At 36.6% G+C, this 13,645-nt stretch overlaps 1 protein-coding gene across 2 annotated transcripts in view; it reads right to left on the reverse strand.

Annotated features, from left to right (window-relative positions):
* ABCB7 (ATP binding cassette subfamily B member 7) overlaps nt 1–13,645 on the reverse strand; it is a 126,511-nt gene that overhangs the window by 58,966 nt on the left and 53,900 nt on the right. For both annotated transcript variants that reach the window (XM_021080712.2, XM_001928719.6), the window contains exons 2-3: nt 11,541–11,618; nt 8,804–8,890 (exon numbers count right to left, since the gene is read on the reverse strand). In XM_021080712.2, the coding sequence (XP_020936371.1) occupies nt 8,804–8,890; nt 11,541–11,618 (165 nt within the window). The remainder of the gene's footprint in view (nt 1–8,803; nt 8,891–11,540; nt 11,619–13,645) is intronic.

Below are 13,645 nucleotides of genomic sequence, written 5' to 3' on the forward strand. Positions count from 1 at the left end.
TGTTTTGCTTCTTAAGTCAGTAAAAGATCAGAAAAGGAAATTAGGGAAGCAATCCCGTTTACCATCACATCCAAAAGAATAAAATACCTAGGAGTAAACCTACCTAAAGAGAAAAAAGACCTGTACTCTGAAAACTATAAGACACTGATGAAAGAAATCAAAGATGACACATATAGTTTTCTGAGGCATCTCCATACTGTTTTCCACAGTGGTTGCACCAATTTACAATCCCACTAACAGTGTAAGAGGGTTCCTTTTTCTCCACACCCTCTCCAGCACTTGTTGTTTGTAGACAGTTGGATGATGGCCATTCTGGCTGGTGTAAGGTGGTACCTCATCGTGGTTTTGATTTGCATCTCTCTAATAATGAGTGATGTTGAACATCTTCTCATGTGTTTTTTGTCCATCTGTATGTCTTCTTTGGAGAATTGTCTGTTTAGATCTTCTGCCTTCTGTATTATCAAAATGACTATACTACCTAAGGCAATCTACAGATTCAATGCAATCCCCCTCCAATTACCAAAGACATTTTTCACAGAACTCAAACAAAATATTTTATTTATTTTTTTTGTCTTTTTTTTTTTTTTTGCTATTTCTTGGGCCGCTCCCATGGCATATGGAGGTTCCCAGGCTAGGGGTCTAATCACAGCTGCAGATGCCGGCCTATGCCAGAGCCACAGCAACGCTGGATCCGAGCCGCATCTGCAACCTACACCACAGCTCACGGCAATGCCAGATCGTTAACCCACTGAGCAAGGGCAGGGACTGAACCCGCAACCTCATGGTTCCTAGTCAGATTCGTTAACCACTGTGCCACGACGGGAATTCCCAAAATATTTTAAAGTTTGTTTGGAAGCACCAAAGACCCAGAATAGCCACAGACATCCTGAAAAAGAAAATTGGAGCTGGAGGAATCAGGCTCCTGGACTTCAGACTATACTACAAAGCAACAATCATCAAAACTGCATGGTACTGGCACAAAGACAGAAATACAGATCAGTGGAACAGGATAGAAAGCCCAGAATTAAACCCACGCACCTACAGCCAACTAATCTATGACAAATGAGGCAAGAATACACAATGGAGAAAGGACAGCTTGTTCAATAAGTGGTGCTGGGAAAACTGGACAGCCACATGGAAAAGAAGGAAAGTAGAACACTCCCTAACACCATACACAAAAATAAACTCCAAATGGATTAAAGACCTAGATATAAGACCAGATACTATAAAACTCTTAGAGGAAAACATAGGCCAAACACTCTCTGACATAAACGACAGCAACATCTTCTCAGATCCACCTCCTAGAGTATTGACAATAACAACAAAAATAAACAAATCGGACCTAATCAAACTGAAAAGTTTCTGAACAGCAATGGAAACCCTAAACAAAACGAAAAGACAACCCACAGAATGGGAGAAAATCTTTGCAAGTGAAACAACTGACAAGGGATTAATCTCCAAAATTTATAAACACCTTCTGCAGCTCCATACCAAAAAAACAAACAACCCCATCAAAAAATGGGCAGAAGATCTAAACAGACAGTTCTCCAAAGAAGACATACAGATGGACAAAAAACACATGAGAAGATGTTCAACATCACTCATTATTAGAGAGATGCAAATCAAAACCACGATGAGGTACCACCTTACACCAGCCAGAATGGCCATCATCCATCTGTCTACAAACAACAAGTGCTGGAGAGGGTGTGGAGAAAAAGGAACCCTCTTACACTGTTAGTGGGATTGTAAATTGGTGCAACCACTGTGGAAAACAGTATGGAGATGCCTCAGAAAACTAAACATAGAACTCCCATTTGATCCAGCAATCCCACTCCTGGGCATCTATCCAGAGAAAACCACGACTCGCAAAGACACATGTACTCCAATGTTCATTGCAGCACTATTTGCAATAGCCAAGACCTGGAAACAACCTGAATGTCCATCAACAGAGGAGTGGATCCAGAAGATGTGGTAGATATACACAATGGAATATTACTCAGCCATTAAAAAGAACAAAATACCAGCATTTTTTGCAACATGGATGGACCTAAAAATTATCATGCTAAGTGAAGTCAGCCATACAATGAGACACCAACATCAAATGCTTTCACTGACTTGTGGAATCTGAAAAAAGGACAGACTGAACTTCTTTGCAGAACAGATGCTGACTCACAGACATTGAAAAACTTATGGTCTCTAGAGGAGACAGTTTGGGGGGTGGGGGGATGTGCTTGGGCTGTGGGATGGAAACCCTGTGAAATCAGATTGTTATGATCATTATACAACTACAGATGTGATAAATTTGAGTAACAAAAATTTTTTTTTAATAAAAAGACATCTGGAGTGGCTCAGCTGGTATAATTTTCAGATTATTAAAATAACTGTATATTAATAAATTTAATATTTGTTTTGCTTCTTAAGTCAGTAACTTCATATTCTCACCAGAAAAGGTTGTTAATCATTGAAGAGCTGCAATTTTTTCCACCAAAAGCCTGTTCATTTCGAGGGAGTAGAGCCCAGTGGGCTCTGACAGAAAAATGAAAGAGTAAGAAAAAAGAATATGATATTTTGATAAAGGTAGCACAATCACCTTTTCTTCTTCTTCTTTTTTTCCTTTTAGCACTGCACCTGAGGCATATGGAAGTTCCCTGGCTAGGGGTCGAACTGGAGCTGCAGCTGCAGACCTATGCCACAGCCAAAGCAATGCTGGATCCAAGCCGCATTTGCTATCTATTCCACAACTTGCGGCAATGCTGGATCCTTAACCACTGAGTGAGGCCAGGAATTGAACCCACATCCTCACAGACACTATGTTGGGTTCTTAATCCACTGAACCACAACAGGATCTCCGACCATTTCTTTAGCTAATGATTTTAATTTTAGCTAATTTAAATTTAGCTAATGAATTTCAATAAGAATTCTGGTTTCATAGACATTCCTGAATTCCAAAGCAATAAATATTCTAACTAATAGTATCATCAGATTGGTTTAGAAGGAAACTACTTGGGGGGCAAAACTTATGGAGAGGGAGAAAAAAATATACCAAATACACCAAAAAAATTTGGATGCTGTTTTACATAAATGTGGGCTATGGGCTGATCGTTTTCTCCCTAAAGAACTAATTTAGCAGAGAATCTTGCAGTGCCCACAATTTCAAGGATAAGTAAACTGTCCAAAGAACTGTCTCTTCAATCTAAGCTAATGGAAACTAACTGCAATTAAAGGATTAATTTTATGGTAATAATATAATACAATACTGTTAGGGGTAACAGTGGCTTCATAAAATCTAGGTCAAAGACAAGAAACTTGAGTAGATCTCTAAAGGAAAAATATAGACAGTAAGTGGAAAGCTTTTCCCACATTACTAGGGATAAAAGTATAACAAGTTTATGGATAGGAGGAAAGATATATTAATTGTCAGGAAAAGCTGTGCAATTATTGTTATTTTCTCTGTATCTCAAGGTTTGTTTCCCAAGCCCTGCTGCTTTGAAACTACAATGAAGAGCTTATCTGGTAGTGAAAAGGCCCTAAGAAATTGCTTATGCCACTTATGAGATGGATTTGTACTTAACAGTCAATTTAATAATTTATAATTTAAAAAAACTACCAAGCTGACTGATATTCACATTGGCCAGACAGTGAATTCTCTATCCCAAAGGAAAGTCAATTTGAGAAATTAAATTAAGATCACAAGGCTGCTTAATGATAGATGAAATCAGAGTTGGAAAACAGCCTCTCCATATCATTCAGGTACTCTTGCCCACTGGTCTGTGTATCTACTCATTTTCAGAAGCCTGGAGGTGGAGTTCCCGTCCTGGCTTAGTGGAAACGAATCTGACTAGCATCCATGAGGATGCAGGTTTGATCCCTGGTCTTGCTTAGTGGGTTAAGGATCCAGCATTGCCAAAAGCTGTGGTGTAGGTCACAGATGCAGCTTGGATCTGGTGTTGCTGTGGCTGTGGTGTAGGCCAGCGGCTACAGCTCCAATTCAACCCCTAGCCTGGGAATCTTCAATATGCTGCAGGTGCAGCCCTAAAAAAACAGAAAAAGAAGAAGAAGAAGAAGCCTGGAGGCTTATTATTCCATTATCTCCCCAATCCTCCACTTTTTAATACTCCAAGTTGCTATTTCACTTCTTTGATTATACCAAGATTTATACAAAAGTCTCTAATTGTTCTAGTAAGTGCTAATCTCTCTGTTAATACTGAAGCTTATGACAATATCCAATCAATGAGGATATGTTTTGGGAGTTCCCATTGTGGACCACCAGAAATGAATCTAAAAAGAATCTATGTCAGAACATTAACAAAAGAGTGTATCAGGCAAAGTCGAGGAAGTAGTCCTTATATTAAGTTCGCCATTATTTTTTTGATTTTTATTATGAGCACAGGATTATCTAAATTTACTAACAGATGCTTCTTCAAAGCAAGAACATTAAAAGTTTAAATGCAGGTATAAAGTTCCAAAATCTTTTAAAAATAGGAAAATTCTATTATAAAACAAGTAATTCTTTAATTCACCTATTTTAAAAACAGGAGCTTCCAAATATTGAAACTGCTACTCTTTTTTTCATAATCACTTTACTATAGTCACGCTGAATAAACAAATTATTTACGTATCTTCTGAGTAGCATTATTAATACTTATTAACAGTCAAAAACATATAAGTAGAAACGCATAAAAAATAAAGCAGTAGGAGTTCCTGCTGTGGTTCAGTGGGTTAAGAACCTAACCAGTATCCATGAGGATGTGGGTTTGATCCCTGGCTTTGCTCAGTATTGTCGCAAGCTGCAGTGTAGGTTGCAGATGTGGCTCAGATCTGGCATTGCTGTGGCTGAGGCATAGGTCAGCAGCTGCAGTTCCAATTTGACTCCTAGCTGGGGACTTCCAAATGCCAGAGGAGCAGTCCTAAAAAGAAAAAGAAAAGTGGTAAAGATTTCATTTGGTTATTAGGTAAAAATCCATAATTTATCAGAGCGGTAAAATTTCTACATGGTAGTTTAGATGTTCCACCATCAAACTGTTAAATTTCTAAACAGCAGAGACTTGTGTCATCTTCATTACTGTATCTCCAGTTACTTGTTAGAGTTATGCACAAAGCAGGTATTCAACAACACATACTTTTTATGTATGTATTTTTTGGGGAGGGCTGCACCTGCAGCATATAGAAGTTCTCAGGCTAGGGGTTGAATTGGAGCTGCATCTACAGGCCTACGCCACAGCAACACTGGATTTGAGCCACATATGTGACCTATACTATGGTTTGTGGCAAAACCTGATCCTTAAGCCATGGGGCAAGGACAGGGATGGAACCCACATCCTCACGAACACTCTGTCAGGTTCTTAACCTGCTGAGCCACAACAGGAACTCCATAATTTTTAAATGAACGGCTAATAGTACAGTATATTACTTAGAACAAGCTCACATTATAGTAATAGCAGCTAATATTTACTGAGCACTTACTATGTGACAGGCACTATTCAAGAGCTTTGTGCTGGTGTGAGGAGTTAACTCATTAAAATCCCCTTTGATATAATTATCATCCCTATTTCAAAGATGAAGAAACTGATACATACAGAGATTAAGTAACTTGCTCAAGGTCATTCTAGCAGAAGTGACTGAGCCACGATCCAAATCTACATGGCAGAGCTCAGGTTCTTAACTACAACTCCATACTGCCTCTTTTGGTGGGTCTTCAAGCTCTATTCTATGATTTCTTTTAGCTAATGAGATTAAAGTACTGCAAATATAGTAGAGAACAAAGGATAAAGACCAAACATAAAGATTTACAATGGGAGTTCCCGTCGTGGCGCAGTGGTTAACGAATCCGACTAGGAACCATGAGGTTGCGGGTTCGATCCCTGCCCTTGCTCAGTGGGTTAACGATCCAGCGTTGTCGTGAGCTGTGGTGTAGGTTGCAGATGCGGCTTGGATCCTGTGTTGCTGTGGCTCTGGCGTAGGCCGGTGACTACAGCTCCGATTCGACCCCTAGCCTGGGAACCTCCATATGCCTCAGGAGCGGCCCATGAAATGGCAAAAAGACAAAAAAAAAAAAAAAAGAATAAAAAAAAAAGATTTACAATGATGTTTTCTTTGTTTTATTTTATTGGAGAATAAAGAAATTACCTTGAAGTTTATTCTGCCTGAATCTAAAAGCAGTGACTGCTTTTCCTGCAATAGTCAACATATTTTTGGCGTGTTTAGAGCATTACTTATAAATTATCCTTAAGAGGTCTTGGTGACAATCTTGAAAGCTGTCAATTATCATGCCAAAATATATCATGCCATATCCATATATCAAGAATATATGGAAAAACAATTTCAGTATTTGGATTAATTTTTAAAAATACTATCTTATACTTTGTTGTTTATAAACATGACAAATACGAATATATAAAAATAAGAGAAACATAAATGTGATGTGTTTTGAGTTCTAGGAAAGAAAGAAGCTACAAAGGCAATTCAAGAAACAGGGAGAAAACATTGAAAAGGTTTCTTACCAATCACCTCCCACAAATAAATAACTAAAATTTATTTATCCCTTTACAATTTAGAAAGTACTTTTACATAAAATTTGTCCACTTGCCAATAACCCTGTAAATATCACTTCTACTTAGAGATACCATATATATACCGGTTGGGTGAAGTTAAAGAAAGAAAATAAAAGCAAGCTTAGAGAAAGAGGACCAGATGGAGAATTGTATAACAGTATTCCAATGACAGTTTCACTCACTTAGAGAAAGTATAGTGCAATTAAATCTTTTGATTTCAGTGGCCCTACTACTTAGCTTGTCTGTATAATGATAATGGCAAAGAATATGGATAATTAAATAAATGCATCAGGTAAATGGAGGATTTACCATGAAGCTAGGGGACATTCTAGAATCTTTCTAAACTAAGAGTACAGAAGGGAAAATGTTAACCTTAACACACACATATTACTTGTAACAGTTAAATGTTAAATTTATTTATTTATAAGGCTAGATTATGTAACAAATAACTGCATCCAATGCTATTTTAAATAAAGAACTAAAATGTTATAGAACACCAAGAGGAAATCATAGTGAGAACCCACTTTGACATAAATCACAGCAATATCTTTTTGGATCCACCCCCCAAAATAATGAAAACAAATAAATAAATAAATGGGATCTAATTAAACTTAAAAGCCTTTGCACAGCAAAGGAAACCATAAACAAAACAAAAAGACAACCTACAGAATGGGAGAAAATCGTTGCAAATGAAGTGACCAACAAGGTTTAATATCCCAAATATACAAACATCTCATGTAGCTGTATATCAAAAAAACAAACAACCCAATCAAATAATGGTCACGAGATCTAAATAAATATTCCTTCAAAGAAGACAGATGGCCAAAAAGCATAGGAAAAGATGCCTAACATCACAAATTAAATATTAGAGAAATGCAAATCAAAAGTACATTGAGGTATTACCTCACACAAGTCAGAATGGCCATCAATGGAAAGTCTATAAACAAAACATGCTGGAGAAGATGTGGAGAAAAGGGAATCCTCCTACACTGCTGGTGGGAATGTAAATGGAAAACAGTACAGAGGTTCCTTAAAAAACTAAATATAGAACTATCATATGATCTAGCAATCCCACACCTGGGCATATATCTGAGAAAACCATAATTCGAAAAGATACATGCCCCCCAATGTTCATTGCGGCACTATTTACAATAGCCAAGACATGGAAGCAACCTAAATGTCCATCAACAGAGGAAGAGATAAAGGAGATGTGGTATATATGCAATAGAATAGTATTCAGCCATAAAAAAAATGGAATGCCATTTGCAGCAACATGGATGGACCTAGGGAGTATCAGACTAAGGAAGTAAATGAGACCGAGAAAGACAAATTTTATATATCACTTATATGTGGAATTCAATAAAAATTGATACAAATGAACTTATTTTCAAAAGAGAAATAGACTCACAAATTTTGAAAACAAACTAATGGTTACCAAAGTGAAACCATTGGGGGAGTATAAATTAGGAGTTGGGATTAACATATACACGCTACTATATGTAAAATAGGTAACTGGAATCCCCTGGTGGCCTAGCAATTAAGGATTTGGAGTTGTCACAGCTGTGACTTTGGTTCAATCCCTGATCCGGGAACTTTTGAATGCTGCAGGCACAGCCAAAAAAGAAAAATAAATTTAAGTAAAATAAAATAGATACCCAGCAAGGACCTATTGTATAACACAGGGAACTCTACTCAATATTCTTTAATAATCTATACGGGGAAAGAACCTGATAAAGAATGGACATATATATGTATAAATGATTCACTTTGCTGTATATCTGAAACTAATACAACACTGTAAGTCAACTATACTCTGATAAAATATTTTAAAAATAAATATTTAAAAAATTTTAAAAAAAAGAAATAGGTGTTTTCTTCTGGTACAGTGGGTTAAGGATCGGGCATTGCCACTGTAATGGCTTGGATCACTGCTGTGGTACAGGTTCAATCCCTGGCCTAGGAACTTCCACACGCCATGGGTGCAGCTGGAAAAAAAAAGAACTAAAATATTTAGGTTGGCAACTTTTTTTGTTGTTTTTTTTTTTTAGTCAATCATGATATCTTTTGTTTGTTTTAAGCCTGAGAAAAATCTCATCCATATAACCATGGTCAGTTCATATGGTTTTGTACTAGAAAAACAGCAGTTGCAATGAGTCGATCAAAACATTCTGGAATATAATAATCTTGAATATATCTTCTACACAAGCACAATCAGCTATAATAATTTCCAGTTACTTGTTATTGGCTCTTACCCCTTCCTTCGGGTCTGTGTGGAGTCCTCCTCCTGCATGACCATGCCAACATGTCCTCTTTTCTATCAGTGGCCATGCCTGGACAGCCTAGTTAAAGATAATACCAAGCCATCCATTAGCTATTAGAGAATTTCAGATCTTTAAAAATCTGACTTAGTCTAATCTAATTCCCCCAACAAATTCAGAGGCACGGCTTTGAATAGTTACAGAAAACACCTTCATAATGAGCTTACAGATAAATTTATACAAAGAATACTGAGATATAACAAATTACTCACACACAAATTACTTTCTCTAAATAGCTTTTCAAATTAGTGTTTAAAATATTTAACTTGTATAAGACTTCTACTTGACCAATACCAGCTTTGTTACTGTTATTTGCTATTAAAGCATCATGTATTCCCTAACTCTATCATTGGCAAGTATATAATACACTTAATTAATTGTGTCCCACTTGCTTTTCATATGTATAAATCTTTGCTTTACAATTTAATATAGCTGATTTTACATAACTGATTTTTTTCTTATTATTCTGGCTCACATGTATATTCAGAAACAAAGTATCCTTTAATATGTCAAAGTTTATCTTATGCTATGGTAATTTATACACGTCCTATCTTTACTACTACATGGTAAATTCCTAAATATTAAAGACAGCCTCTTTTATCCTTGTATCTCCCATGGCCTATACCACAATGTCTTGCACATTGGCTTGTTGAACTAGCTTATAAAAGAGCTAACTACAAATGTCCAAACTAGCTTCTAAAATATGCAACATCCCACTTATTATAAATTTTTAAAAGGCCCTAGATTACGCTCAGGTTAGAGAAACATTAAATAACTTGAGAAAATACAATAGTTGAAAAGACAGTAAAGAAAAAGCTTAAAATTTAGTCTTCCTAATTTTAAAAAAAAGTCCTCAAAAAAACTTTAAAATACATAGATATAATGTTTCTTCAGTAGGCATAATAATAAATAATTAATAAACAAGGGCATAGTTACTTACAAACACAAATGAATCCTAACAGTATCAGCTCTGGATCAAGCTATAAAATGTAATTACAAAAAGCAAAAGAACCTTCTTGTTCTCACCAATTGAGGCTCAAAAAGTAATTGCCATAAATGGGTTATTGACTTTTGGATCAACAATCTTAAAGTATTTTTAAAGGGAATCATCAGAAGGTAATATTCAGCGTGACAATGTCACTTTTGTGACATTTTTTTCCCTCTAAAAGACTGAGTAGCAAATTATATCAAAGGGTCTGATAAATAACACACCAGTGAAGTTCCTGTTGTGGTTCAGTGGAAACAAATCTGACTAGTATCCATGAGGACACAGGTTCCATCCCTGGCCTTGTCAGTGGGTTAAGGATCCGGCGTTGCAGTGAGCTGAGGTGTAAGTCACAGATGCGGCTCGGATCCCTCGCTGCTGTGGCTGTGGTGTAGGCCGGCAGCTGTAGCCCCGATTTGACCCCTAGCCTGGGAACTTCCACATGCCATGGGTGCAGCCCTAAAAAGACAAAAAATAATAATATATAACACACAAAATAATGAGGTCTTCAAAATAGCAAAAGATTAAAATATAAATGAACTTAGTGGTATCATAAACAATGAGAAGATGAAGCACACTCTCCCGTAACTTAAAACTTTAATCAGGAGTTCCCATTGTGGCTCAGCAGGATAAGAACCTGAACTAGTGTCTCTGAGGATGTGGGTTCAATCCCTGGCCTCGCTCAGTGAGTTAAGGATCTGGCATTGTTACAAGCTGCGGCGCAGGTTGCAGATGTGGCTCAGATCCGGCATTGCTATGGCTGTGGTGGAGGCCTGCAGCTGCAGCTATGATTTGACCCCTAGCCTGGGAACTTTCATGTGCTGCAGGTGCAGCCACAAAAAGAAAAAAAAAAAACCAATTAAAAAATGGAAAATCTAATTCATTTCTACAGCTTCTGCATAAATTAGAACAATGCCTGGTACTTTGATGGCAAATAACTGTTCATCAGAAAGAAAAAAATAAAAGAAGCTCCCAGGATTTAGACCATCATCTAATTTTCTAGTCTGTCTTGGAGATTTATATGTTTCATTTAAAAACACTGAGAAATTTTTTTTTCCACAGTTGCAGTATGTGGAAGTTCCCTGGGCCAGGTATCGAACTTGTGCTGCAGTTGCGACCTATGCCACAGCTGTGGCAACCCCAGATTTTTAACCTGCTGTGCCCCAAGGGAACTTCCAGCACTGGGAATTTTTAAAGGTGTCTTCCATTTACATTAGAATGAAAAATAACCCTCATCAACATGTAAACTCAGCATGACTTAACCCACAAGTTCTAATAAGCTTAGAGTCCCTTGATATTCTCCTATCTGAACATCTTCTAAGGTTAAGAGACTCTTATCACTTGAAAAATGCATAGCATTCCATACATCACATACAAATTTCCAGAATCAATTTAAGCATCAACAAGCTGTCATTACATTTATAAAATCTTTCTAAAAATGTTACTCTAGTTAGCATTGGTCTCATGAGATTCAGACAGATTTCTCCAGGGTTAGAAAAACATCAAAATTTCTTTCTCCATTTCTAGTAACAGAAACACATCTTCTTATTCATCTTACCAAAAATTAGAAAAAAATGAAAAGGGAAATTATTTGGGAAATATAAAATATGCAATACAATTTGGAAAATGCTCCAAGGGCTTACACATTTTTCCTAGCTACATGTATAAGTGTCTGCTTTATCTTACCCTTGTAGCATCTAATAACTGTCTTGAATTGCCTTTTCCTAGTCTCTGCCATGTGGTATGTCTCAATGACTCTGAGATCTGCAGGAGAAAAAAAGAGGAAAAAAATTTCAGAGTGTATAGTTAATATCAAAGATTTCTTCTATTGTTCACGAACATACATAAAACCAAAAGTAAAGATAATATTAGAGAGATGGTTATGCTTCTAATACATATCTAAAAAGGTAAAAAATAAAATGTGTGGTCCAAATATAAAGCATATATATGACACCCATTAAAAGTGTCATATTGTACTTTCTCTTTGCCTTCTTTCTCTCTAGATTTCTCTTTGTTCCTTTAAGCCTTCAAAGTCTTCAACCCCATTTCGTTCTTAAATGGCTTCTATGCTCTTTGAAAACACTCCTCCCTTTACTGTATTTTACTATGTTCCACACTATGTGCACTCCCTCTTTAGTCTTAATCTGAATGCTAAATTTAGATACTGGTCACAAGATCAGTTTTGCCAAGGTTTGTAACCAGTTGATGGCCTCTTGGGCCAATTTTTTTTTATCTTGATTATATTCCAAAAGTGGAGCTGAAAGAAGACAGAATGAAGAACCTCTCCATGGTAATACCATAAAGATATCTATAAAATGGACACATATCCTTCTAAAATGCACCATCGATTAGTGAAGAAAAATTTGCTTCTCAGATCAAGACTCTCCCAAAGGACAGAAAATACTTAATCTTTCCTGAAATGAGTTATATGAATGGATTAACTAATTGTATAAGTGGATTAATGAGTGGTACAAATGGATTATACAAATGAGTTGTACAAATGGATTAATATCTGAATATTAAAATCAATGTTTGGAGAGCCAGTCATGGTGCAGAGGAAACAAATCTGACTAGGAACCATGAGGTTGTGGGGTTCAATCCGTGGCCTCACTCACTGGGTTAAGGATCCAGCGTTGCCATGAGCTGTGGTGTATGTAGGTCGCAGATGCGACTTGGATCTGGTGTTGCTGTAGCTCTGGCATAGGCCGGGAGCAACAGCTCTGATTAGACCCCTAGCCTGGGAACCTCCATATGCCACAGGTGCTGCCCTAAAAAGACAAAAATGAGAGATAAAGTCAACGTTATACACTGCAAAAGAACAAAAAAAATTAAATCAACCAAAAAACAACCTCCATACACACACAAAAAAGCTGACCAAATTACTAAGAAAATTAACTCATTTGTTTTCTAGAATGTATTGAATTGCAGTTGATTTCTGATTACATATATTTGTAAATATAAAAGACATTTCCTGAATTATAAAAATTTCAAAAATACTAATAGCTATTTGCAGTCTTGCCAAATCCAAACTCCCACACCATGTACCCTCAAATCTCTACAAGCCATCCACTGTGAATGATACCTTTCTAATGTTTAGCTCAACTGTTTTCTTTATTGCCTTTCTCAATGCTCAGACCTTGTACAAGCTTTACCTCATTTTCCTATTTTTCATAAGCCCCAGTTCAAGTAACTGCACATCAAGCGAGATCCTGCACATGTTTGCACATGCATACACAATTTAATCTTCTTTGCCTTTCAAAATATTCCTAGTTATCTCACATAAATGACTACCCACCTCTTTATTCTCTCTCAAAACCCTGCCTATTTATGACCAATAGGTAAGAGATAAAGGTTGGTGATCCACTTAAATTGACAGAAAAAACATACTTCCTGAAAGGATACTGGTCAAAATAAAGATAATTTATCATAAAATCTAAGCCTTTGAAAGTATCCATAGAACCCCTTCAAAATTTCTAGCTATCTCTTTATCCTTCTCTAATCAAATCACTTTTCCCTTATGCATCAGGATTCAAGGTAAATAATTTTTAAATGTTCATATTCAAACTGAACTTCTAGTACTAAGATAGCACTGCTGAAATTATGAACTATTTCAGGCATATAAAAAGTTCAGAAAACAATATAATAAACACCATGTGTACTCACTACCTCAACTAATAACAGATAAAAAGCCTCTGACATGCTCCTCTACAATGTCATCTCCTACCTGTTTCCCAGAGAGAATCAGCTTTGATTATTCAAAATATCTGTCATTGCAAAAGCAAAAACAACAG

This window comes from Sus scrofa, chromosome X (genome assembly GCF_054392235.1).
Source record: "Sus scrofa isolate SSC_HxYL_T2T_F1_AM1 chromosome X, Sscrofa_HxYL_maternal_Yorkshire_Landrace_v2.0, whole genome shotgun sequence".
NCBI lineage: Eukaryota > Metazoa > Chordata > Mammalia > Artiodactyla > Suidae > Sus > Sus scrofa.